At 44.8% G+C, this 22,305-nt stretch overlaps 2 protein-coding genes across 11 annotated transcripts in view; one reads left to right on the top strand and one right to left on the bottom strand.

Moving 5' to 3' along the window:
* Nucleotides 1-535, bottom strand: part of mettl4 (methyltransferase 4, N6-adenosine) — an 81,874-nt gene extending 81,339 nt beyond the window's left edge. For 2 of the 6 annotated variants that reach the window (XM_068055894.1, XM_068055897.1), the window contains exon 1: nt 458-535. The gene's annotated coding sequence lies outside the window, so the exon portion shown is untranslated. The remainder of the gene's footprint in view (nt 1-457) is intronic. The other 4 variants (XM_068055895.1, XM_068055898.1, XM_068055899.1 and 1 more) reach the window with 4 other exon arrangements.
* gaa2 (alpha glucosidase 2) overlaps nt 1-22,305 on the top strand; it is a 44,442-nt gene that overhangs the window by 1,581 nt on the left and 20,556 nt on the right. For 3 of the 5 annotated variants that reach the window (XM_068055888.1, XM_068055889.1, XM_068055885.1), the window contains exons 2-9: nt 1,568-1,840; nt 3,536-3,741; nt 6,524-6,556; nt 12,905-13,502; nt 14,583-14,728; nt 16,038-16,203; nt 19,372-19,468; nt 20,272-20,391. In XM_068055888.1, the coding sequence (XP_067911989.1) occupies nt 12,915-13,502; nt 14,583-14,728; nt 16,038-16,203; nt 19,372-19,468; nt 20,272-20,391 (1,117 nt within the window). In that variant the 5' untranslated portion in view covers nt 1,568-1,840; nt 3,536-3,741; nt 6,524-6,556; nt 12,905-12,914. The remainder of the gene's footprint in view (nt 1-1,567; nt 1,841-3,535; nt 3,742-6,523; nt 6,557-12,904; nt 13,503-14,582; nt 14,729-16,037; nt 16,204-19,371; nt 19,469-20,271; nt 20,392-22,305) is intronic. The other 2 variants (XM_068055887.1, XM_068055886.1) reach the window with 1 other exon arrangement.

Genomic DNA, 22,305 nt, shown 5'->3' with positions numbered 1-22,305 from the left:
GGCACGGGAAAAATGGAAGGACTCAGGCCGGGTCAGGCTCGGGATTGGATGTGGTTCTGTGGGGCTCGGGTCGGGTTTCGTTTGCAGACCCGAGACCGCCTTTAATATGTTCTCCTTGATCTTACTTAATGTCAACACACAAATTTTCAGCAGATGCCACTGTATCTCCTGTTCTGTGTCTGTCTCCAGGAATCATAACACAAGTGAGAGTTTTTACCCAGCATGTTGTTTGAAAATTATAATCTTAGGCCTGAAATTTCCCACCAGCCTCAAGTTGAATACTACCCCATCACCATACACTAGGACTGGAGCAGTGTTCAAATTGAGGCTGGGGAGACATTTTGAGGCCCATAGTGGAACTTATATATAAAATACAGCAGTGATTTACATAAACCTCACAGATCAATGTTATTACATTAATGCTGACATTTTTTATGAGGTAAATTGACAGAAGTACCTTAGTTTTACTGTAATTCCATCGTGAATGTCTCTTGTTCCACCAAAATTAGGGACTAAAACCAGCACACTAAGCTACTCTACAGCACCACACAGTGGTGTAGCCACCAGGGTTGAGAAATAGCTTACAGAATCACACTGAAATACTGACTGCATATAAAGCCTAGTCCTTTTTCCAAAGAGTATGGAACATTTAAAGCACACCATGGCCCAAAAATGGCTCTATTTCCTCTCCCCAGCAAACTGGGACGTGGGGAGAAGAAAATTCATATTTCCTAATAACTAAGTCCATTTTAATTTCAGAATCCTCACACCCTATTAAGTTAAATCCACCTGGGTTCTGATTTGCTAAACTGGGACATTTCCAGTTTAAAAGGTGGAGGTTGGGTTCAGGGCAGAGGGAGGGGGGAACTATGAAATAATATCACATGGATACTTTAGGTGGGGTTTTTTTGTGTGTAAAGGGGAGATGAGAGCAGAACTGAGTGGTATCAAACAAAATTTGACACCAGCCACAGAAGGAGATAGTAGGACAGGTAACCAAATCCTTGATCAAAGGGGTGGGTTTTTAGCAGCGTCTTAAAGGGGGAGAGAGCGGTAGAGAGATTTAAAGAGCAAATTCCAGATCTTTGGGCCTACGCAGCTGAAGGCATGCTTCCCAATGTAGCGATGAAAATCAGGCATGCACAAGAGGCCAGAATTGGAGGAGTGCAGAGAGCTCAGAGGGTTGCAGAGCTGGAGGAGGTTACAGAGATGGGCGAGGCCATGGAGTGATTTGAAAAAAAGGATGTAAATTTTAAAATGGAATGGGAGGCACATAGGTCAATGAGCACAATGGGGGATAACGAATAACATTGAATTGTGTGACATTTGTCAATCCTACAGCACCCGAGAGAGGGAGTAAAGTGACAACCCAAAGCATTTCACAAGCTTAGATTCACTGGAATCACTCAGCAGGTCTGGCAGCATCTGTGGAAAGAGAAGCAGAGTTAACGTTTCGGGTCAGTGACCCTTCTTCGGGTCACTGACCCGAAACGTTAACTCTGCTTCTCTTTCCACAGATGCTGCCAGACCTGCTGAGTGATTCCAGCATTTCTTGTTTTTGTTTCAGATTTCCAGCATCCGCAGTATTTTGCTTTTAGCTTAGATTCACTGCCTTCTCGTGAGAAAGCTGCTTGCAGAATATTTTGAAATCATTAGCGTTCCAATCAGCAGACAGATGTCGAGGAGCCGCCTTGTCTGAACAAGCAAAAATAGCAAATAAAAATCCAGATGCTACAACAGGAGACGGATGCATTGCTAAAAGCTGCACTTTCAGTTGGCAGTAAAGCCTTGTGAACTAGGACAAATGGATTTCTTACAAGTTTGAATGTCCTAAATGCAGGTGAAGACTTCTATTACTGCTGACGGTACTGTATTGGATTTTTACAGCAGCCAGAGAATAAAGTCACTAATTAAAATCCACCAGATTGTATGGGTCTCAATTTATTATTATTACATCAGGTTAATGAATGGGCAGCACCTGTGAGCGAGACCCTGGGCAGTGTTTTTGCACACTGCACCAGGGGTTGAATAACCCCCCCCTACAGGATAATAATCACTCATGCCTCTGAGTTAGCAGATAACTTAAGCGGACACATCCCCCTCTACTTTCACTCCCATCTCCCCCATACCCTCTCCAAGCTCATTTCATCAATGAGACACACTTCCTGCTCCGTCAACCCTATTCCCGCTAAATGTCTGGCCACTCAACGCCCCTTCCTGGCCCCCAGGTTAGTTGACATTGTAAATGGTTCCCTCTCCTCAGTTACTGGCTGCCTTTTCAAAACCAACATCCTTAGACTACTCCTCAACACCCCCCCCCCTCCCCCCACCACCTACCCACTTTGTCTTTGCAAGTTACTACCCACCTCATCTCCAACCTCCCCTTTCTTTCCAAGGTCCTTATGTTGTAGCTTCACAAATCTGTGCCCATCTTTCCTGTTAATTCCTGTTTGAGTCTCTAAAGTCAGATTTCTGCCCATGCCACAGCACTGAAACAGCCCTAACCAAAGTCAGAAATGGCATCTGCTGTGGCTGTGGTGCATTATCCCTCCTCAACTTCGTTCAGGAGGAGGCCATTCAGCCCCTTGAGCCTGCTCTGACATTCAATCAGATTATGGCTGATCTGCACCTCAACACCATTTACCTATATTTGCTCCATATCCCTTGATCCTCTCACTCAACAAAAATCTATTGATCTCACTCTTGAAAGTTTCAACAGTTTCTGGTCTCTGTATTACAAAAATGATACGGATGCACTGGAGAAGATGTAACTGATTTATAAAGTTGATGCCAGAACTGAGCAGTTATAATGACAAGGAAAGATTGAACAAATTGGTTGGGGGGGGGGGGCATTATTTTTCTGGAAAATAGAAGGCTGAGGAGTGACCTAATAGAGATTTTTCCAAATCCAAAACTAGGGTGTTATACGATAGTCACTAATAAACTCAATAAGGAGTTAAGGAGAAACTTCCTTCCCCAGAGAGTGGCAAGAATGTTGAACTTGAGTAGTTGAGGCAAATAACAGATGCATTTAAGGGGAAGCCAGATAAGCTCATGAAGGAGGAAAGAATAGAAGGATAATGCTGATAGGGTGAGATGAAGAGGGGTGGGAGGAGGCTCCTGTGGATCATAAACACCAGCATAGAATAGTTGGGCCGAATGGCCTGTTTCTGTGCTGTTAATTCTATGTAATTGAACCAGCATTCACAGCCTTTATTTGGGGAGATAGTTCCAGATTTCCACTACCTTTTGCATGAAAAAATGCTTTCTAAATTTACTCCTAAATGGCCTAGCTCTAATTTTAAGAATATGCTCCCTGGATTTCCCCACTCTGGTAGTGCACTGCTTGATGCCTTTATATAAATTCCTTTTATTAAAAATTTTTCACATGTTTATTTGATATGGTGACCAACTGCGTTAAGATAGCACACTTAGTGGGAAGCAATGAGTTAACAGGAAGTAATTAAACTCCACTAAGAATTAAACCCCACTGACTATATTTGTGTCCAGACGCCTGTATTGGTTTCCTTTGCAGGAAGATCTGAGGCTGTACCTTGCAATAGTTCCAGCAGAGGGCAGCAGTGTGACATGTACATGACAAAGGACCTCAATGCAGCAATCAAAAACCTTGGTGAGGGTGAAGGGTGAAACACAGCAAGAGGCAGTGCCGAAGACACACCAACTGCTAGTTATCTGTCTGCAAGATCCAAAGGAACTGTTCACACAGCAACAAAGAGCAAAGTAAGAACGTCAGTACAGTACTTCAGGTTTATAAAAGAGGGCTGTGCAGGGTTATGGAAATGACATGCATTGGGCAATCTGTATGAGGATAACCTACAAGGGGCCCTGTGACCGGGTAGGATAAGCTATCTACTGCTAACAGCATGTCAGCACTGCTGTTCATATAAATCAATGCAGGTATGACAGGCTATGCCCATGTTGCTCTTTAAATGTATTTATTGTTAAAGTTCGGCTTGCCACAGTGTTCCTCTGTCAAAACAGTTGGTTTATTTTTGCCTGGTGTGTTAAGGAAGTAAGTGCATTGCTTGGTCAAACCCTTTGCCCGCAGTCCAAATAACCAGTCCAGAATGACTCAGTCAAAAGAAAGAACCTGCATTTCTGCACAAACCCAGGACTTCCCGAAGTGCTTTAAATCCAATTAACTAGTTTTAAAGTGTAGGCCCTGTTGTAATGTAGGAAATGCAAGGGGTGAGAAGTTATGCGACAGCTATACAAAGCACCTGAGTACTGTGAGCATTCCGGCACCCCACCTTAGGCTATAATTGGCCTTGGAGGGAGTGTAGCAGCATAGATTTACCAGAATGATAAAGGGTTAAGTTATGAGGAGAGATTACACCAACAAGGGTTGTATTGCCTGGAATGTAGATGGTTAAAGGGTGATTTGATCAAAGTTTTAAAGAAATTAAGGGGAATAGGTAGGGTAGATTGGGAGAAACGATTTCTGCTAGTTGGGGAGTCTCGTTCTAGGAGGCAGAGTCTAAACATCCAAGCCAGACCTATCAGGAGTGAAATTAGGCAGCACTTCTTCATGGAAAGGATGGTAGAAGTTTGGAAAACTCTTCCGCAAAAAACAATTGATGCTAGATCGATTGCCAATTTTAAATTAGATTTTTTGTTAACCAAAGGTCATAGCGCCATAGAGAGATACAGCACTGAAACAGGCCCTTCGGCCCACTGAGTCTGTGCCGACCATCAACCACCCATTTATACTAATCCTACATTAATCCCATATTCCCACCTTCCCTCAAATCTCCTACCACCTACCTACACGAGGGGCAATTTACAATGGCCAATTTACCTATCAACCTGCAAGTCTTTGGCTGTGGGAGGAAACCCACACGGTCACATGGAGAACTTGCAAACTCCACACAGGCAGTACCCAGAACCGAACTCTGGTCGCTGGAGCTGTGAGGCTACGGTGCTAACCACTGCGCCACTGTGCCGCCCCTGGTATTAAGGAATATGGGGCAAAGGCGGTCATATGGAGTTGGGTCACAGATCAGCCATGATCTCATTGAATGGCGGAACACGCTCAAGGGGCCGAATGGCCAACTACAGCTCCTATGTTGGCAGCCAATTTGTTCACAACAAGGTCCAACCAACAGAAATGAGATAATAAACTAATCTGTTTTTTAGTGAGAGATAAATATTGGCCAGGATATCAGGGAGAACACCCTTGTTCTTCCTCAAAATAGTGCCATAAGCTCTTTTATATCCACCTGAGAAGGCAGACAGGGCCTTGGTTTATTGTGTCACCTGAAAGGCAGCACCTCCAACAATGCAGCACTCCCTCATTACTACATTGCAATAGCAGTCTAGATTACATACTCAAGTGCCTGCAGCGAGACTTGAACTCATGACTTTCCTGATTCAGAAGTATAAATGCTACCCTCTGAGCTACAGCTGACAGTGACTGTATTGGAGGGTGGGGAGAGGGTCAGTACCACACGAGGCAGTGTAGTAAGCAACTGAGTCATCAGAGGAGCTTAACATTTCTACAATAAAATACCATTAACTTTATTAGTTCAAACATTTGGGATTTGCTGGCATCCAGTGTGATGAGAATCTAGTTATATCCCTGGCCTTTGATCAGAACACGGTAAAGCAAAGACTGGGAGTCAGGCACTGGAGTCTGAACCTAGATTATGTGCTCAGGTCGCTGGAGTGGGTCTTGAACCCATAATCCTCTGACTCAACAGCAAGAGTACAAACCACTGAGTCACAGCTGATAATGAAGCTGCTGTAACTCGGCACCGGACTATAGGCTAGGCAGGGAAAATCAGCAGGGACCCTGCTCCTCCTCATCAGGCAGTGATTCCTGCTTGGAACTCTGCATTGCCCTCCCACCGTCAACATGGGTTAAGTGCCACGATAGTGCCTTTAACGTAGTAAAATGTTCCAAGGCTCACAGAATCTTTATCAATCAAAAATTGTCACCGAACCACATAAGGAGATATTAGGACTTGTGACCAAAAGTTTGGATAAAGAGGTCAGTTTTAAGCAGCATTTTAAAGGAGGAGAGAGAGGTGGAGAGCTTTAGGGAGGGAGTTCCAGAGTTTAGGGTTTAGACAGCTGAAGGCATAGCTGCAAATGCAGCGATTAAAACAGAGGATGGGCAAGATGCCATAATTGGTGGATTGGAGATATCTTTGAGAGTTGTAGGGCTGGAGGAGGTTACAGACGTAAGGAGAACAGGTGACTTTGGAAAGATGGTTTCTGAAGCTCTCCATCGCTGGGGTTTTCCTCGCCTCATGTCTGGGTCTGTTTTAGACTAAGTGATAGAGATTGCTTGCTATGAATTGTCAACAACTCCTTTGTTGATCACACAAGTACCAGAATTGTAGAAGGAGATGAACCTGGATGATTCGCTCTAGTCGTGCTCAGAGTCTGGGAAGAGTCAGTGGAAGTGCCGGAGGATAGTCAATTCCCAGAAGAAGCTGGAACTTTGAGGAGAGAAAATCCAAACTAATGAAGATTTTTTGTTTCTTTTTTTCTTTTGCAGAATCTGAACTGATGTCTCTTTCCTCTGACTGAGGTAGGCTGAGCAGACTGTCCAAGGTCAGACAACACAAGTAGAAATGAACCAAAGCTTCCTTGCCAAAGTATTATCAATACCCACCAAAATGTTTCACAGGAGTGGGTCATTCAACCCCTCGAGCTTGTTCTGCCATTCAGTTAGATCATAGTTGATCAGTATCTTAACTATAGTATCTGCCTTGATTCCTCTTAACAACCTTACCTGATAAAAATCTATCAATCACAATTTTGAAATTTTCAATTGACCCCAGCCTCCAACAGCTTTTCTGGGTAGAGACTTCTAGTCCGTGTCCATATGCAGCAAGGCTTGGGCTGATAAATGGCAAGTAACGTCCGCGCCACACAATAACCATCTCCTTCCAGAGAGAATCTAACCATCTCCCCTTGACATTCAATGGCATTACCATCGCTGAATTCCCCACTATCAACATCCTGGGGGTTACCATTGACCAGAACTGAACTGGACCAGCCACATAAATACTGGCTACAAGAGCAGGTCAGAGGTTGGGAATTCTGCAGCAAGTAACTCACCTCCTGTCCCCCCAAAGCCTGTCCACCATCTACAAGGCACAAGTCAGGAGTGTGATGGAATACTCTTCACTTACCTGGATAGGTGCAGCTCCAACAACACTCAAGAAGCTCAACAGCATCCAGGACAAAGCAGCCCACTTGATTGGCACCCCACCTTAAACATTCACTCCCTCCACCACAGATGCACAGTGACAGTAATGTGTACCATACACAAGATGCATTGCAGCAAATCACCAAGGCTCCTTCACACTTTCCAAACCCGTGACCTCTAAAACCTAGAAGGACAAGGGCAGCAGATGCATGGGAACACAGCAACCTGCAAGTTCCCCTCCAAGCCACACACCATCCTGTCTTGGAAATATATCGCCATTCCTTCACTGTCACTGGGTCAAAATCCTGGAACTCCCTTCCTAACAGCACTGTGGGTGTACCTGCACCCAATGGACTGTAGAGGTTCAAGAAGGCAGCTCACCACCACCTTTCTCAAGGGCAATTTGGGACACCCACATCCCATGAAACAAAAGTTTTTTTTTACGCTGCCCTTTGTGTGAACAAGTGTTTCCCAACATCACTCCTGAATGGCCGAGCTCTAATTTGAAGGTTCTGCCCCTTTGTTCTGGACTCTGTCACCAGAGGAAATAATTTCTCTCTATCTAAACTATTAACTCCTTCAATATCTCCCCTACTTTCTTTGTTTGACACAACTACTAGAGTCAAATCTGTGAGACGGCTGATCAGTATAGAAGCAGGAGCAGGCCATTCAGCCTCTCAAGCCTGCTCTGCCATTCAGCTAGATGATGGTTGATCTGCACCTCAATTCCATTTACCTGCCTTAGCTTCATAACCCTTGATAACACAAACCTATATGTCCAATAGTATGACCCCTAATGTGTGAAAAACTCTCCTGCATATCAAAATCAATTGGTGAGGTGTAACTTTCCATTTCAAAATTAATTGTAAACTCCTGAGCTTCCAATTCAGGCTGCAGTATAGCTGGGGTCTGTCTGACAGTGATCATGCTGCAGTATAGCTGGGGTCTGTCTGACAGTGATCATGCTGCAGTATAGCTGGGGTCTGTCTGACAGTGATCAGGCTGCAGTATAGCTGGGGTCTGTGTGAGGACGATCAGGCTGCAGTATAGCTGGGGTCTGTGAGGGTGACAGCTAGGGTCTACTGACTGCATACCTATGCTATTCTATGATCCGGCGACACCCAGTATCGGAGTCTGTCTCCATATCCTTGACATACTGTACGCTTTGTATATAACCTTTGTGAGATGTTCTCCCATTTTCCAGTTCACTGCACATTAATGACATCGTTTCAGTTCTCGTTTGTGAGAGTATCACTGTCCCATGCCTATCTTCAGTTTCAGGTCACTTCCCACTTTCTCTCCAATCAGCCAAGTCTGTGAGCAGCTGTTAATGACCTGTTCATTCTGTCGAACATGTGACTCATCTCTGACTCATCGACTAATTTTTTTAAAATTTGACAACACTATGTTTTGAGGGGAAAAACTGTCAGAGAGGAAGGAGTTGATGGAACTGGATGATTGAGGTGGGGGAGACAGCAAATTTGGGTCTTTGAAAAATCTCCAGATTGTAGAATGACCGAGGGCAGTGAAGAGTTCCTCAGTGTTGGGGGAAAACAAACTAGAGAAGAAGATGGAGAGACGAGATATGATTCCTACGCAGTGGGAAGAAGGTAGGGCACAAGTTTAAGAGGAAAGGGTGGATTAATACACAGGTCTGTTGGCCTTCATCCTAGGCATCCCCATCAAATATCGTGAAGGGCTCTGTGCAACTTAAACATTTTCATTTAAGCCTCATACATTGCTACATAATTCTCCTTATTAATGTAAAAAACCTACCTGATTCTTTCAACATGCCTGATTTTCAAATGAGAAGTTAAACCAAGGCCCTGTCTGCCCTCCCAGGTTCTAAAGTCATTTACAGCACAGAAGGAGGCCGTTTGGCCCATCGAGTCGACGCTAGCTCTCCACAGAGCTGTGCAGTCAGTCCCACTCCCTGGCTCAATCCCCATAGCCCTACAAGTCTATTTCTCTCAGGTAGTCATCCAACTTCCTCTTGAATTCATTGGTTGGTGATGTGGAAGATCCCACTGCAGTATTTGGAGGAAGAGCAGGGACGTTCTCCCTGGTGTCCTGGGACAATGTTTATATCCCTCAGTCAGCATCACCATAAAACAGACTCTCTGCTCATCATCGCATTGCTGCTTATGGGAGATTGCTGTGTGCAAATTGCCTGCCACATTTCATACATTCCAACAATGCCTACACTTCGAAAGTATTTCATTGGCTGTAAAGTATTTTGGGATGCCCTGAGGTCGAGAAAGGCGCCATATAAATGCAAGTCTGTCTTTCTTTCATGCGTTTAACTACATGTTTGTGCTTTAAAGAATTAATGGGGGAAGGGAGGAGGGGAGATGTTGCGCGTGGGAGAGGAGGGTCCAGAATATTCTTGGTGCCCAGGGCCCCACTTAATGCAGCTCTGGTTGAGAGGGGAAATTTCAGAGGAGGATTGAGCATCATTAAAATAGCGTAAGGTCTTGTTCCGTTATTACTGGTTTGTGTCTCTGTCATTCTGACATTGATACAGGATATTTGTACGTATAAACTGACCCATACATTTTGTGATGCATCATGATACATAAACACATTACCCACCCAAAGCCATGCAATCTCCTGGACAAGGTGAGAAATCCAGGGCAATTGTGTGGGGGGTGGGGGGGGGGCGGTGCAGGTGAAGTAAAATCAGGCAGATTCCTCTCCGATACCCTTAGGTGATGGAAACTAGTCCACAAGATCACTCTGGCCCCGATTAATGTTACCAGCAACCTATCTGGTGGTCTCCACTACAACCAGAAACAGGTCCTACTCTCACTTGAAGGAATTCAGTGAATTAGCATCTGCCACATGAGCTGGAAGCCTGTTCCAGAGGTCCGCTTTTGTCCAGGACAAGAAACACCTCCTGACAATTTACTTTATTTACTTATGACTGATTTACTTTAATCACACACCCAGCGGAACAAACAAACAAACAAACCAGACACTGCACCATGAGGGAGACCAGACAGTTTGATCATTGTGGCAATAAGAGCAGAAATATGACATCTCAGACAGGAAGAACTTGCATTAATATAGTACCTTTCACAACTTCAGGAATCCAAAGTGTTTTACAGCCAATGAAATACTTTTTATTAAAGTGTTGCCATTGTTGTAAGAAACACAGCAGCCAATTTGCAAACAGCAAGATCCCACAAACAGCAATGAGATAAATATTAAAATAAAAGCAAAATACTGCGGATGCTGGAAATCTGAAATAAAAACAAGAAATGCTGGAATCACTCAGCAGGTCTGGCAGCACCTGTGGAAAGAGAAGCAGAGTTAACGTTTCGGGTCAGGGACCCTTCTTCGGAACTGACAAATATTAAAAATGTCACAGGTTATAAGCAAGTGAGATGGGGGTGGGGCAAGAGATAACAAAGGAGAAGGTGCAGATTGGACAAGGCCACATAGCTGACCAAAAGGTCATGGAGCAAAGGCAAACAATATGTTAATGGTGTGTTGAAAGACAAAGCATTAGTACAGAATAGGTGTTAACGGACTGAATATTGAACAGCAGCAAGTGCAAACATGAAAAAAAAACAGTGGGTAAGCAAACTGAACAAACTAAGATGAAATGAAATAAATGCAAAAAAAAGGTTGTAAAATATGTAAAAAAGAAAAAAAGAAGAAAAGAGAAAAAACAACAAAAATGAAAGTAAAATGGGGGGCTGTCATGCTCTGAAATTATTGAACTCAATGTTCAGTCCGGCAGGCTGTAGTGTGCCTAATCGGTAGATGAGATGCTGTTCCTCGAGCTTGCGTTGATGTTCACTGGAACACTGCAGCAATCCCAGGACAGAGATGTGAGCATGAGAGCAGGGGGGAGTGTTGAAATGGGAAGCAACCGGAAGCTCAGGGTCCTGCTTGCGGACTGAGCGGAGATGTTCCGCAAAGCGGTCACCCAGTCTGCGCTTGGTCTCTCCAATGTAGAGGAGACCACACTGTGAGCAGCGAATACAGTACACTACATTGAAAGAAGTACAAGTAAATCGCTGCTTTACCTGAAAGGAGTGTTTGGGGCCTGGGATAGTGAGGAGAGAGGAGGTAAATGGGCAGGTATTACACCTCCTGCGATTGCAGGGGAAGGTGCCCTGGGATGGGGACGAGGTAGTGGGGGTAATGGAGGAGTGGACCAGGGTGTCGCGGAGGGAACGATCCCTTCGGAATGCTGACAGGGGAAGGGTGGGGAAGATGCATTTGGTAGTGGCATCACGCTGGAGGTGGCGGAAATGGCGGAGGATGATCCTTTGGATATGGAGGCTGATGGGGTGGAAAGTGAGGACAAGGGGAACCCTGTCACGGTTCTGGGAGGGAGGGGAAGGGTTGAGGGCAGAGGTACGGGAAATGGGCCGGACACGGTTGAGGGCCCTGTCAACAACACTGGGAGGGAATCCTCGGTTGAGGAAAAAGGAGATCATACCAGAAGCACCGTCATGGAAGGTAGCATCATCAGAGCAGATGTGTCGAAGACGGAGAAACTGGGAGAATGGAATGGAGTCCTTACAGGAGGTAGGGTGTGAAGAAGTGTAGTCGAGGTAGCTGTGGGAGTCGGTGGGCTTATAATGGATATTAGTAGACAACCTATCCCCAGAGATGGAGACAGAGAAGTCGAGGAAGGGAAGGGAAGTGTCAGAGATGGACCATGTAAAGGTGAGAGAAGGGTGGAAATTGGAAGCAAAGTTGATACAGTTTTCCAGTTCGGATAAATATTAAATATGAGATAAATATTAACCAGGCCACCAGAGAAAACAACCCTGCTCTCCTTTGAAATAGGGCCATGGGAACTTTGACATCCACCTGAGGGCAGATGGGGCCTTGGTTTAACACCTCATCTGAGAGACAATACCTGAAACTGCCTAGTTAAGAATGTCAACCTAGATTTTGTGCTGAAGTCTCTAGAGTGGGACTTGACCCCATGATGTTCTGACTCAGAGGCAACAGTGTTACCCAATCTCATGGGCAAAACTGATAATGAACAACTCAGAGTTACTCATCAGAGGAATCATTCTCACAAAAGGCATGGTTTCCTCCTAAGCCCCTTGTTGTGAAGAGACAGTGGTTACAAAGGAAGTGCTGGATTGGTGATCGTTGAGTCACATTAGAGTCTTTGAGTGTTTGCTCGGCTCAGTCAGATGCACTCACCAGTACCTGCCCTCCCCTCAGGCAGCAGGGGCGGGGTATGGCAGTGTCTACAGGGTCCTAGGATCCGCCCTCTTTGAGCAATCAGATCTTCGGCAGGTCGGTGGATGGGTCACTAGAGCAGGGTGAGAGGGAAATCAGCCAGGGTTCCTGCTCCTGACCCCTCTGTAGTAACTCCTGCTGCAAGGTGTGAATGTATGCATGCGCGTAAAATGTGTATGCACATATGAGTTCATTGGTGTGTGTGTTTGTGTGTGAGCACGTGCATATGTGTGCACATGTATTCACATGTATGGGTGTGTATATATGTGTACATGTGTGCATGCATTTTGTGTGTGCGTGTGTTTGTGTGTATTCACGTGTGCATGCACGCGTGTAGTCATTGGCTGACCTGGGTTTTGACCTACGTTAACATCTCTGTGGTGAATGGACACATGGGCACAGTATTGGAGAGTTCATGCTCACAGACCTCTCCCTCAGGCAGGAGTCAGTGAGTTGGGGGAGAAATTGCAAAGAAAACAAAGTAAGTTATATTCTTTCTAATTATTTCAGTGTCATTGAGATGCCTTGCTGGAAGGAATTCCTGCTGGATCCCTCAGAGGATGAAGAGCGGGTGGAATCTCGGCAATTGGCCAAAGGAAATATGAGGATTAACCAGTGCAGCACCCGTCCTTGCTGGTACCTGTGGATGCTGATACCCACCATGATTCTTCTCGGCCTAACAGGCTCCTGGCACAGAGGGCAGACAGTCCAGCAATTGGCCAGCAGGCGGGCAGAGGTTCCAGAGATGGGGTTGCGCAATGCGCTATCACAGAATGGCCAAGGGGATGGACTAACAGGTCCAGACATCTGCTCCTCAATCCTGGAATGGCACAGGTTTGACTGTTACCCTGAAAGGGACCGAGTGGTCACCCGGGAGTTGTGCGAACAGCGCGCCTGCTGTTTTATCCAGTTATCCCCGGATCCGGCTGGGGTGCCATGGTGCTTCTACCCACCAACCTTTCCAAGTTACATCTTGAGAAACCGGACACCTACAGAGCTGGGCGAGGTGGGAGAGCTGATACGAAAGAATAAAACCTACTACCCGTGGGATGTTTGGAAGCTCCAACTGAATGTAATGTTTGAGGCTGACCACAGACTTCACGTCAAGGTAAGGAATTTCCATCTAAGCTGAAAAGGGTTCCTTTTGTCTAGGTTTAAATTTTAATTCTCGTGACCTGGCAAGGCCAACATTTATTACCCCTCCTGGTGGTGGAAGAAGGTGGTAGTGAACCTTCCTCTTAAACTGTTACACCACATTTGTTACTCATTGCAACAGTGACTACACTTCAAAAGTACCTCATTGGCTGTAAAGCCGTTTGGGACATCCTGAGCTCGGGAAAGGTGCTATAGAAATGCAAGTTCATTCTTTCTTTTTGCAAGGGTTTGATACGACTGAGTGCCATTGCTGGGCCAGTTCAGAGGGCAGTTAAGAGTCAGCCACGTTGGTGTGAGACTGGAGTCACAGATAGGCCCAGACTGGGTAAGGACAGCAGGTTTCCTTTCCTTAAAGGACATTAATGAACCAGTTGGGTTTTTACAACAATTCAACAGCTTCATGGTCACTACTACTGACACTAGCTTTATTAGTTCCAGATTTTTAAAAATTGAATGCAAATTCTTAAACTACCATGGCAGGATTTGAACCCACGTTCTCTGGATTATTAGTGTAGTAAAAAAAAAAGACTTGCATTTATATAGCGCCCTTCATGGCTTCAGGACATACCGAAGCTTTACGTCTAATGCACTACTTTTTGAAGTCTTGTCATTGTTGCAGGAAACGTGGCAGCCAATTTATGCACAGCAAGCTCCCACAAACAGCAATAACGACCAGACCAACCTTTCTTCAAATTTAAATTTACATGTTGACTCTGAAAAATAAGTTTTTTGGGGTGGGTTTTGTCGAGTAGCTCCTCCTATTATCTCCAATTTTGACCCACTAATAAACATATCAAGTTGTGTGTAGTTTGCCTGGTGCCAATAGTGTGATAGCTGGCTAATAAAATGCACGGACTGAAACAGAGAATGAGTAATGACTTCATTGCACTGCACAGAAATCGGGTGAATGTTCTCAGCCAGTCTCTCATGGAGAGCTTTGGCACACTTTTTGTTACATCGCTGGTCTCTCAAAACTAGCGTAACGCAGTCAGATACTTTATATCGACTCTTCTCTTTCTGTGACATGATTTAGATAAACGATTCCTCAAATCTGCGGTATGAGGTCCCGATTGAGGTTCCCAAGGCAACGCAGAAAGCCAAGAGTCCCTTGTACACCGTGGAATATTCCGAGGATCCATTCGGCATGATTGTGAAGAGGAGATCCACAGGGACAGTGTTGTATGTTTTTCAAAGATTTCTATCCCCCAGATCTTTCTAAATGGGCTTGGGGATGGGAGGACATATAAAGAAATCTTTTCTTTGTTTTTCGATCTCGCTGTGTGTGTGAGGCGAATGTCCAGTAGCTCCAATCACTGCAACATTGACAGAGAACCCTTGGTGAGGCAGTCATATAAGTGGTGTTTGAGATTGGAGAGGAACCAAGGGGGAGCGTAAATACCTTAAATTACTTTGAATTGGAAATGGCTTCTGGAATATTCTGGAAATTCATAGAATCATAGAGAACAGAAGGAGGCCATTCAGTCCATCGTGTCTGTGCTGGCTCTTTGAAAGAACTATCCAAATAGTCCCACTCACTACAGCTTTTTCCCCACAGCCCTGCCATTTTTACCTCTTCAGATATTTATCGAATTCCCCTTGAAAGTTAATATTAAATCTGCTTCCACTGCCCTTTCAGAAAGTACATTCCAGATCACCACAACTCACTGCGCAAAAAAAATTCCTCCCAATCTCGCCCCCCCCCACCCCCCCCCCACAGTTCTTTTGCCAATTGCCTCTGTCCTGCCAGTGGAAACAGTTTCTCCCTATCGACTCTTATCAAAAACACTCATATTTTTGAACATCTCCCCTTAACCTTCTCTGCTCTAAGGAGAACAGTCCCAGCTTTTCCAGTCTCTCCACATAACTGATGTGTCTCATCCCTGGGACCATTCTAGTAAATATCTGTAACCTCTCCAAGGCCTTGACATTCTTCCTGAAGTGTGTTGCCCAGAATTCGACACAATACTCCAGCTGTTGCCCAACATGTGATTTAAAAGTTTTAGCATAACTTCTCCTCCAATTTAAGTTTATTTTGTCACTTTAGGTTCCTGCAGGCCAGGGAGGGAATGCTGGTTACGGATTGGCAGCCCTCTACTGCTAAGTGATTTGATGATCAGGTACCCCCAACAGTGACCCCTTGCGTTTCAGCAATATTGGAATGTAGGAACAGGAGGAGGTTATTCAGCCCCTCGAGCCTGCTCTACTATTCAATCAGACCACCGTTATTCTGCATCTTAATTCCATGTACCCGTTGCCCCCACTTGTCCCGTCTGCCTCTCTGTTTTCACCCCCAACGTAGGACGAGAAATGCGGCACGTGAGCAGTTACTGTGGCCCAGTGCTCCTGGACGTGCACTGTCTCAGCATGTGGAGCCGTTACATGCCTGCTGCATTGTGCCACCTCCATCGATTGGAGGCGGTAGGTTCCAATATACGTTAATTATGAACTGCAGGGGCTGCTGAACCCTCTCACCTCTGTTTTTTAACAGGTTGAACACGACTGTGGCTCCTCTCTTCTTTGCAGACCAGTTCCTGCAGGTGTCAACCTTACTGCCTTCAGCCCATCTCTATGGCCTTGGGGAACACCGGGCCGGTTTCCTGCACAGTGTCCAGTGGAACACTCTGACCTTCTGGGCTCGTGACAGCATACCTAGGGTACGGTATCCAGAAACAATTTTGTGTTAGTGTTAGTTGAGGGAGAATTCTGTCCTAGTTGCCATTGGCAACACGCTCCACCATATTTTTCTCCTGGTGACTCTGTCCTGGTTGCCATTGGCAACACAGGCAGCCATTTTTTTCCCCTCAGCTACAGCTCAGCCAGACTACACAGGTGGGGATTGGGTTGCCAACGCTCCAGCATTACCCTGGAGTATTATTGAAACCTAGGAAGTCTCCAGGAATTAACAGTTAATCCTCTGAACCCTACTGCAAGCAACATTCAGGAGAAATGCCATTGTGTTTATTTTCATATTGTTTCAAAAGATATTGGAGATGATGTGAAATAGCTTGTTTGACTGACAGTTTATAATCATCGAATGAGATAAAGACTGTTCACTTTCCAATAGGCGTAGGAAGGGGGGGTGGGGGGGTGGGATTTGAGGATGGACATGTCGGGGAACCAATGGTTGGAGTGTGGGGACAGTGTGGTTTGAGGCAGGAAGTCGTGAGCTGAAATCTCCAGGAATAATTCAACTAGAGTTGGCAACCCTATACATTTGTACAGAACATTCCACGTGACATGAGGGAGGGGTTCAGGGTGGAGGAAGCTCCGCAGTCAGAGACCTACCTAATCTTTGAAGGGCTGCACACCATCAATCTTGTGTGAGCACAGTTCTCTTAGCTGTGTCTCTCTAACAAAGGAGCATTTTTGTTCGGGTTTCAGTTTGGTAACACTTGCAGTTTTATTAAGTAAAGGCAGATCTGCACTATCACCAGAGCCTTTCATTCACATGGCTCTCAGCCAGTTGCTGTTAATTAGTGTTAACTTAAAAATAAACATTAATTTAGACCATCTGAGATCTAATCACTTTGAAGATATCAATTAACCCTCCCAAGTAAGTTACTCTGCTTATGGATGTTGAAGCATTAACTGGATTTCTGCACCATTACTGGATAATTAATGGGATGTGTTAAAACGACTGTATAAGCCACACTATAACACATTTTATTTCCCCTGAAGACTCGTGCTGCGATACAGTTCCGTAGGTGCCAGCTTTCTCCCATACTCCAGCCAAGTGCCATTCTTCATCGCTGAGGTATGAGTGTCAGTTGGTTATTCAACAGTGGCAGCATCGCTGCTGGGAACATAGGAACAGGAGGAGGCTATTCAGTATTCAGCCCCTTCGAGCCTGATCTGCTATTCAATTAGATCATGGCTGATCTGTACCTCAACTCTATCTCCCCGTCTTGGTTCTGTACCCGAACAAAGATCTATCAATTTATGTTTTGTTTTGTTTTTTGTTTTAGAGATACAGCACTGAAACAGGCCCTTCGGCCCACCGAGTCTGTGCCGACCATCAACCACCCATTTATACTAATCCTACATTCCTACCGCATCCCCACCTGTCCCTATATATTTCCCTACCACCTACCTATACTAGGGGCGATTTATAATGGCCAATTAACCTATCAACCTGCAAGTCTTTGGCATGTGGGAGGAAACCGGAGCACCCGGAGGAAACCCACGCAGACACAGGGAGAACTTGCAAACTCCGCACAGGCAGCACCCAGAATCGAACCCGGGTCCCTGGAGCTGTGAGGCTGCGGTGCTAACCACTGCGCCACTGTGCCGCCCTATGTGTTGAAATTTTCAGCTGAGCCTTATTGTAATGTTCTGATTGTCACCCCCGTCACCCCAGCTGAGATCAGATGGCTCAGCACGGTCTGGTGTGGCTCTGTGAGGTTACTCAGTGAGTAGCTGGTATTTCTCAGGCTTTATCTCAGGCCTGTGGTGAGTTTCCTGATATGCAGGGGCTGGGGGAGGGGGTCCAAAATCGGCTTCAGTGCTAGTGAGTTAAGGAGGAGGGTAATTGGCTCGGGTTCCTCCTGTTGCCCACTGATCCCAGTTGGAAAGTCTCATCTGTAACGTTCTCCTGACTCCGGCTGGGCACGCTATCAGTGAGTTTCCGCTGCTATTTGACAATGGGGACATTGCTGCTGAGCTGAGTTCTGTTCTGACTCTGTCCACACACATGAACATTCCAACTGGATTCCCAGGATACAGTTCCACAGGCACTTGGTACTTCATCCAAGTGGTCACTCTTCGTGTGTGAGTTTAGACAGCAAATGCTGGGAGGCTAGTCCACTCTGGAAGGTTTCACAGCAAAGCTTCATCTTGTTTCTTCCCCTGAATGTCTGCACATGTTCACTTTTAGCCAGGTTTTGTAAGACAATGATTACGAGCAGGAAACCTGATGGGCTTCTTTTTGTACTTGGGTCAATGGAACTGAGACTAATCCTGGTGTCCTCCCTAATATCCTGGTTGAGATCAGCTAGTTCAAACCTGGCCAGAGATCAAAGGTGGGACCTTCGAGGACTGGATGTCCCATGAGTGCCCAGGGCAGAAGCTTCACTGAGTTGGTGGGGGAGCCCAAATAATGATTGACACAGAATGCCACTGTAACCTCTTCCAGGCCGTACAACCCTCTGCGATCTCTGGCCTTCAGCTGCCAAGGTCATAGGTTCTGGTACAAAAACAAGAAATGCTGGAATCACTCAGTAGGTCTGGCAGCATCTGTGGAAAGAGAAGCAGAGTTAACGTTTCGGGTCAGTGACCCTTCTTCGGAACTGACAAATATTAGAAAAGTCACAGATTATAAACAAGTGAGGTGGGGGTGGGGCAAGAGATAACAAAGGAGAAGGTGCAGATTGGACCAGGCCACATAGCTGACCAAAAGGTCACGGAGAAAAGGCAAACAATATGTTAATGGTGTGTTGAAAGACAAAGCATTAGTACAGATTAGGTGTGAATACACTGAGGTTCTGGTATTCCCTCCCTAAACTTCTCTGCCTCTCACTCCTTCTTTAGGATTCTCCTTAAAACCTACATATTTGACCAAGCTTATGTTGTTCTGCCTTGTTAAATCTTTATGTGGCTCGCTGTTTAATTTTGTTTGATGATCACTTCTGCAATCTGGCTTGGGACTAGGTTAAAAGTGCTATATAAATGCAAGTTGTTGTTATATAGATACTGAGTTACCCCTAATGAACACCCTGGCCTACGTTGACCAACTCCACGACATAAAAACATGAGCCCCATGAGCCAGAACTGCTTCTGGTGTTTGATGTGAATCTTTGTTCTGAATACTGCTTCTTGTGCTGTAGGAGTTTGTTAACCTCTATGGAGTCCACCCATTTTACCTGTCGCTGGAGCCAGATGGGACATCACATGGTGTTTTCCTCCTCAACAGCAATGCAATGGGTAAGCAGAAAGGCTCCTGGGAAGAAGCAAAGCATCCTGGGAAAGCCAATTGACTCCATCTATAACCAGGCCGATTTCTCATCCAGTTGAGTGAGATGTTTATGATGAGGTGTTTGATGAGAATCTACAGTTCATCATCTTATTACTTTTCACACCTTTTACCAGATACTGCAGGTTATTATTGTTTACAATAGGCAAACTCTTACCTTCACAGCCTTTTTTTGTGTTGCATCACATTCTCTCAGTACTGTGCTGGAGCATCAGCCTAAATTTTATCCCTGGAGTTGGAATTGAACCCACAACCTTTGGGTAATGTTTTGGTGTTGAGGTGTTGGGTAATGGTTTGGGTTTTGGTGTTGAGGTGTTTTGTACTTGGTTTGCATTATGGGTGCCTCATGGCTAGGGTTTACAAATAGACCAATTTCAGTGGGCTTCAGGGTTTGATTGTGAAGCTGAAGTGCCTGAAGGTCCTAAGCACTTCACTATAGAGAAGAGCAGAAGCCAGTATTCACTCATAGGGAGAGAGAAGGGAATGATTAGAGGGACCATTACCTCAGGCAGCTCTCTTATACCCACTTTGGTCAGTTCAGAGAGACATGGGAAAAACTGGACTATGATTAATGTGTGCCTAGATCAGGAAATGGAAAACCTAACTGTCATAAAAAAGGAGGCAGAGTGCCGTTCCTACATGGCTTTAGGATGTTAAACAAGCGACTGGACTGAGAAATGAAGGAGACAAGAAGCAAGCTTCAAAAGCAATTAATTAACAAGAAGGTCATTAAAAATCTTTCTTCCTGATGCAGATGTGGTTCTCCAGCCTGCTCCTGCCCTGACCTGGAGAACTATTGGAGGGATTCTTGACTTCTACATATTCATGGGCCCTGACCCCAACTCAGTCATCCAACAGTACCTAGAGGTCATTGGTAAGTTAGAGAAGGTTAGAGGAATAATGAGCTAATGGTCAGATGTCTATCTTTTATTACAGTAGCAGACCTGTACCATTGCCGAATAGTTAAGATATGTTATATAATGACAGGGGCTTTATACCTTGTAACACAATGTATTATACCACTGCTCAAGTTCAGCTGTGCTAACCTGCCCTATCCCTTGAAGATGACAAAGCCCAATTGTTATCGAATAGTCTGAGGTTAATTGCTGTCGGCAAGGGAAGTTTGCAGAAAGGCAACTGTTCGTAAATATCCCGCTCCAGGTCAGAGGAACCCAGAATGAATTGACTGCTATAGTCAACTTTTATTGGTGCTGCTGATTGTAAGCCAGAGGATGCTCCAATTAATGGACAAGAACATTATCCCACATAAAATGTAATTATATGCATGGGACTAATTGGATAGCTAGTTCAAAGGGATTGCACAAGCACGATGGGCAAAATGGCCTCCTTCGGTGAAATTCTATGATTCTATAACCCTGGATTTGTTTGATTGATGGGGTTAAAGTTGTTGGATTTCATTATGTTCTTGGAGCTGAAAGACACAACCTTTTAAGAATGTGCTGTTAAGAAAGAGGCACAAATTCTGGAGGTAGGAAGGGTAAATGGTCCTAATTATAAGCATCACTGTTTAAAAAGTTTAAATGTTCCCACTCTTACACCTAGCTTGGAGCTGTTGACTTGTTTTTAACATATGTAATATGATTAAATAGAGTCAACACGGATTTATGAATGAGAAACTGTGTTTGACAAATCTGTTACAAGTTTTTTGAGGATGTAACTAGTAAGATGGATAAAGGGGAAACCAGTAGATATAGGATTTTCAAAAATGCATTTGATAAGGTGCCATAAGAGGTTATTGCACAAAGTTAGGACTCATGGGATTGGGGATAATATATCAGCATGGGTTGAGGATTGCTTAATGGACAGAAAATAGAGAGTCAGAAAAAACAGGACATTTTTGGGTTAGCAGGCTGTAACTAGCAGGGTATCGCAAGGATCAGTACTTGGGCCGAAGCTATTAACAATCCATATTAATGACTTAAATGAGTGTAGCATATCCAAGATTGCTGACAATATAAAGTTAGGTGTGAACCTAAGCGGTGAGGAGGACACAAAGAGGCTGGGTGAGTGGACAAGAACATAGCAGATGGAATACAATATGGCAAAGTGTGAAATTATCCACTTTGGTAGGAAAAATAAAAAAACAGAATTTTTTTTGAATGGTGGGAGACTGGGAAAGGTTTGTATTCGGAGGGACCTGGGTGTCATACATGAATCACAAAAAGTTAACATGCAGGTACAGCAAACAATTAGGAAGGGAAATGGTATGTTAACGTTTGTTACAAAGGGATTGAAATGCAAGAGTAAAGAAGTCTTATTACAGTTATACAGGGCCACACCTAGAATATTGTGTGCAGTTTTGGTTTCTTTATCTTAGGAAGGACATACTTGCACTGGAGGGAGTGCAACAAAGGTTCACTGGATTGGTTCCCAGAATGAGAGGATTATCCTGTGAAGAGGAACTGCGTAGACTAGGTCTATATTCCCTGGAGTTTAAGCGATTAAGAGGTGATCTAATTGAAATATATAAAATTCTTAAGGGGCTTGACAGGGTAGACACTGAGGAAATATTTCCCTTGGCTGGAGACTCTAGAACACGGGGTCACAGTCTTAAAATAAAGGGTCAGCCATTTAGGACTGAGATGAGGAGAAATTTCTTCACTCAAACGGATGTGAATTTTGGGAATTCTCTACCCAGAGAGCTGTGGATGCTCAGTCATTGAGAACATTCAAGACAGAGGTTGATAGATTTTTGGGAATGAATGGACTGAAGGGATAAAGGAGTTGGAGTTGAGGTAGTAGATCAGCCATTATCTTGTTCAATGGT

The sequence above is a fragment of the Heterodontus francisci genome, chromosome 24 (genome assembly GCF_036365525.1).
Source record: "Heterodontus francisci isolate sHetFra1 chromosome 24, sHetFra1.hap1, whole genome shotgun sequence".
Classification (NCBI taxonomy): domain Eukaryota; kingdom Metazoa; phylum Chordata; class Chondrichthyes; order Heterodontiformes; family Heterodontidae; genus Heterodontus; species Heterodontus francisci.
The sequence above is the reverse complement of the archived record's forward strand: the minus strand, read 5'-3'. Positions and strand labels throughout refer to the sequence as shown.